At 35.8% G+C, this 5284-nt stretch overlaps 1 protein-coding gene across 1 annotated transcript in view; it reads left to right on the top strand.

The window, feature by feature from the left end:
* Positions 1-562: 562 nt before the first annotated feature.
* The window catches only part of LOC107671084 (transcription factor GATA-4-like), a 14691-nt gene continuing 9969 nt past the window's right edge, over positions 563-5284 (top strand). Inside the window, exon 1 of the mRNA XM_016463930.1 lies at positions 563-1191. Coding sequence (XP_016319416.1) covers positions 672-1191 — 520 coding nt within the window. The 5' untranslated portion in view covers positions 563-671. The remainder of the gene's footprint in view (positions 1192-5284) is intronic.

Consider the following 5284-nt stretch of genomic DNA (forward strand, 5'->3'; position numbering starts at 1 on the left):
GTGTGTGTGTGTGTGTGTGTGTGTGTGTGTGTGTGTGTGCGTGCGTGTGATTTTTTAAATTATTTAGTTCATATTTATTTATTTTATTTTATTTTTTATGTTTTATTATAAGATCAGTTTTTGTGGCATTCTTTAAAGGACATATGCTTTTTTAAATAACAAAGTTTTTATATGACCCTATTTAGTTCAATTAACTCCTTATTTTTGAAAGTCGAAACTCAGAATTAATTCTTATGCACTTGCGCAAATAAAGGCTATTTCAGCTATTGATACGTTATAATCAATGAAGATCTCCAGAGCGCAAAACATAACGCACTGGATAGTTTGTCAAATCTGAAAAAAAAAAAAAAGTCATTATTACAGCTTTAACCGAGGGTGCAACTGATTTCGTTTGAGAACCGGGCCTGATTTGCATGCGTGGCGCAGACATGATGGGAATATGTTGTTGTTGTTCCTGTAAACGAGGTCGGTGACCCGAGCAGGAATGAGATGCGCTTTACTGGAGGCGGAGAGATTGGGAGGAGTGAGACCATCCACCCTGATCATCCTCTGCTACCGTCAAGTCAAGCGAAGCAGAAAATGCTCCCGGCGGGCGCAGGGTGAGCTCAGCCCGGTAAGACCGACGCCGATGCTCCGGTCCTCGCGAGTGGAGCGATCGCTCACCTGTGGACATGTATCGAGGTGTAGCGATGACCGCAAACCACGGACCCGCGTCTTACGAGCCCGGTTTCCTCCATAACGCCGCCGCTTCGCCGGTGTACGTGACGCCCACCCGGGTCACCCCGATGATCCCGGCGCTGCCGTACCTCCAGACGCCGCAGCAGAGCAGCCCGGTGTCCGCGCACTCGGGATGGGCGCAGGCGGGCGCGGACACGGTCGCCTCTTACAACTGCACCGGCGGCCAGCATCACTCTCCGGTCTCCAGGTTCACGTTCTCCACGAGCCCTCCGTTAAGCTCCGGGGTCGCGGCGGCGCGGGAGACGGCGAGCTACTCCAGCCCGCTGAACATCTCCGCCGGCGGGAGGGAGCACTACGGTTCCCGCGGTCTGAGCGGATCCTATCACGGCGGATACCCGGCTTACGTGAGCCCCAACATCGGAGGCTCTTGGGCGGCGTCGCACTTTGACAGCTCCGTTCTGCACAGCCTCCAGAGCGGCGGAGCGCCCGGTGCAACCCGACACCACAATTTAGGTGAGAATTCAGAGTGATTTCCCGATTTTTTTTTTTTTTTCTTAAACGTAGATAAATTATAAGTAAAATAGAGTTCAACGACAGACGCTCTTAAAAATAAAGGTGCTTCACAGTGATGCCATCGAAGAAGCCATTTTTGTCTAAATGGTTCCATAAAGAACCTTTAACATTTCCGTTTCACAAAAGCTTCTTTATTGCGAAAGAAGGTTCTTCAGGTTATAAAAAGGTAAGAAAGAGACGGTTCTTTGACTGAATGGTTCTTTGTGAAGCCGAAAATGGTTCTTCTGTGGCATCGCTGTGAAGAACATTTTAAGCACCTTTATTTTTATTAAGAGCGACTAGATTGAACATGAAATTCTGAAGCAGAAAGACTAAAAAAATCTTGTGAAGCTTACTCCATTATTTTGTTTTATTTGCGACTTTAGAAAATATTTTTCTACAGTGATGTATTTTTGGTAAAAGGGATATTTAAGATCTTAAAACCAGGTAGAAATGTTAGAAAGAAATTGTCATCGATGGTTTGAGCATGATGTGCATTTGTGGTTGCATGTGTCATTTTACGAAGTTTAAACGAGAATTTGCACGACACTACTTATGATTCATCATCTGATATGAGAATAGGATTGAAATAAAGCGAAAGTAAAACATGCAGGTGATTTAACACTTATGCACTGCTAATTATGCGCGTTTCTGGCGTGAATTTCTTTTGATGAAACTTTAAATTCGACAAAACCCGCTTAAAAATTGTAAAAAAAATAAATAAATAAAAAAACGTGTATTATTTTTTCAATGTTGTGTTGCGTTTTGAAACCACGTGGGTGTAAAACTACAAAGTAGGCTAAATATTATTTCCTATAAACATTTATTTTCTGTTTCTTTTCTGCAACAACTGATTATCAGAATAATGAACATGGTGAAATCTAAATTAAGTTTGGGCATTTATGGGTATAAACATCAGCTTTTAGAAAAATGTGCTGTCTTTTGATCATTTGGGCCTTGTAAGCCGAGTTTATTATCATTATTATTATTATTATTATTATTATTTATTAATGCTAAGAAACATTACGGAGTTTACAGTTTATAATAAACAGTTTTTTTACATAATGTATGTGAGCCGAGAATTTAGATGATTTCACTCTGATCGAATCAGTCATATAAATATGTATTGCAAAAATAAAATAAAAATATATATACCAAAAAAAGACTAAATACAACGCTATTCTACATGAGAAAATGTGCAGCTGTCACTTTAAATGACTTTCACTGTGTGCAATGAAATCTAAAGATTGATTCCGTCAATAACTGATGTTATATTGAATAGATTACTGAACTGGCTTTACTATTATTATATTATTATCAGCAGGGCCTGGTACCTGTCCAGCACCGATTTGCATTTATGAAAGCACTTTCTGTTCGTCTTAAGTTTATTCATGAGGGTTTATTGTGTTTTTCACACTCACCCAAAACGTTATAATGAAGTGAGTCCCAGTTTATCTGAGAAGCACGCGACAATCATAACCTCAAGCAGATGCTCAGATGCTTATGTTCTGAGAGATAGAGCAATTCATAATTATAATAAAGGAAAAATAACAGCATTACAGTTAAACCAATTCCTGCAGAGTGTCGCTTTGTGTTGATTTAATCATTTTGCTCGTTTAATATGTTTAATATGAATCGTATTGTTGCTTAAACTTTAAAATCGACAAAAAAACACATTATAAATAGTCCATAAGGATACTTTTTGAGAGCATATGGATGAAAAACTACTAAATAAATATTTTTTTCTATATAAGAATTTAATTTATTTTCTGTTTTATTTCTTTAAGCTCGATGTGAAACTGCTTTTATGAGACACGACGTCTCTTGGGATCGTTTATATTTATTTTAAGGCATAATGTTATTATTAGGCTTATAATACACCTTGTTAAAAACATAAATGTTATTTTTAAGCTTTAATGAAATTGTTCCACTTTTGAAACATTTTGGGTTTACATTTCATGAAGTCATTCAAATCACGAAAATAACTTATGATAGATTTATTTGTAATAATTTTACATTTATTTATTTTTATTGTTTTATTTGTCGTGTATATGACTGGAGAGAATAATGAAAAATATTTTATAGACTAAAATTAATTCATAATATAATTCAATTTAAAACTGCAAGCTATACTTTCATACAGATAAATGAATTTACCTGTGCGGGGGAAAAAAATGATATAAAAGAATGAAAAATAAACCTAAAAGTAAAATGAATAATTTAAGTTTCTGATAAAAATACATTTTTGTGATCTGTATACATAAAGGATTAATAAGGGTTTGATTCAAGAATATTATTCGGTTGTATTCGTTTTAGACGATTGTTAAAGAATTGCTTTATCGAAAGTTTGACTTGTTTTTTTGTATGTTGTTCTAATGATCAAATTCAGCATAATATGAGTATAATTCATACTGAGTGCAAGTAAAAAAAAACGTGGTTATGTATTTAATTTTTCTGGTTAAAATCCTGTTAATGCGCTCATTTATTATTATAAGCCACTTTTGAGTAGACTTTATTATATAGATGATGGTGATCTCAGGAATTCATGTAATTGAAATTGAGATTTTATTTACATCAATAACCGCACACTCATTACTAAGATTTGATTAGTAATCATTTCTTTCATTTTATAGTTCTATTGTCGTTCAGAGTGAGACATCATCACGAATCTGTGTGCAAGATAAATCATGTTTGCCTGAGATATAAAATAACCTACAGAAGCAGATTTTTCATTAAACCTAGGAGTAATGTGCCCTTTGTCGTGATCATGTGTTATTGATAGCGTGTCGTAAATGAAGCCAGAGATGGACTTTAACATGCGGCTGAAAGAAGCTTTTTTGGTGTTCTCATGAAAGTGCGTATAAATAGTACGCCAAATAAAAACGAAAACTCGTGGTATTGATACGCAAAAATGGACTTTGGCGTGCATATGATACGCATGTGTTTGGCGTGCATATGATACGCAGTTTTCACGTGCATATGATACGAAATTTGTTGACGTGCATATGATACGCATCTCCCCCACAACCCTAAACCTACCCATCGCGTAGCATATACACACCAAAGTCCATTTTTGCGTATCAATACCACGAGTTTTGGTTTTTATTTGGCGTACTATTTATACGCACTTTCATGAGACCGGGTTGTTTTTTGCAGCTTATAATTAGTTTCTCGGTGTTAATCAGCAGTTGCCCGTCAGTCATTGCAGTAAAAGTCTCCAAATGTGTCCAGACTGTGTGTATTTCAGGGCTGAGCGTGTGTTGTGTAGAGTTTGACCTCTGCTCATTAAGACTGAAGTGATTGTCCCAAACAAGCTGTTATTTGCTAATCGAGCGACTGCTCTTTTGTTCGCTGTTCCTGTCGCGTGGGTTAAATCTCAAGGTTAATCTGGAATAAAGCCCGCTGACAAAAAATATGTTCTGGGAACGTTGTGCTGACGTTCCTATTAGGTTATGCGAACGTTCTATTTTATAACTTTGCAAACATGATTGGAACGTTCCTTTTGAATGCTCTCGGAAACATGAAGTAACGTTTAAAAAATGTTGCATGAACGTCCAACTGAAACGTTTTAGAAAAAAAACATGTATAATACCGTTTTTGTGCAAACATTTTGAAAACGTTATTTCTGAATGTTCTCTGAACGGTCAAAATGTACAGTATACATGTTTTAAAATGCAAACTTTAAGGGACATTTCCATTTTATAATTTTACAAACATTATGGGAGCATTCCATGAACAATGTATAAATAATGATTTTGTGCATTTTGAGAATATTGTTAAAGATCAGAGATTTTCTATTTTATTTTGCACTGTTTTATTATTGCAGTGTTTATTTTTATAATTTATTTTGCACAATTTTATTATTGCAGCTTTTACAATGTGCACAGAAAGTTTTTTTTTTTTTGCTTTGTACTTTTTATTGTTGCTTTATCTATTTTATTCTTCACTGTTTTATTATTGCAGTGTTTATTTTGCATTTTGCATTATGTTTTATTATTGCAGTGTGTATTTTTATCTTTTATATTGCACTATTATTATTATTGCAAATATATAT

The sequence above is a fragment of the Sinocyclocheilus anshuiensis genome, unplaced genomic scaffold, assembly GCF_001515605.1.
Source record: "Sinocyclocheilus anshuiensis isolate Anshui unplaced genomic scaffold, SAMN03320099.WGS_v1.1 scaffold2876, whole genome shotgun sequence".
Classification (NCBI taxonomy): Eukaryota; Metazoa; Chordata; class Actinopteri; order Cypriniformes; family Cyprinidae; genus Sinocyclocheilus; species Sinocyclocheilus anshuiensis.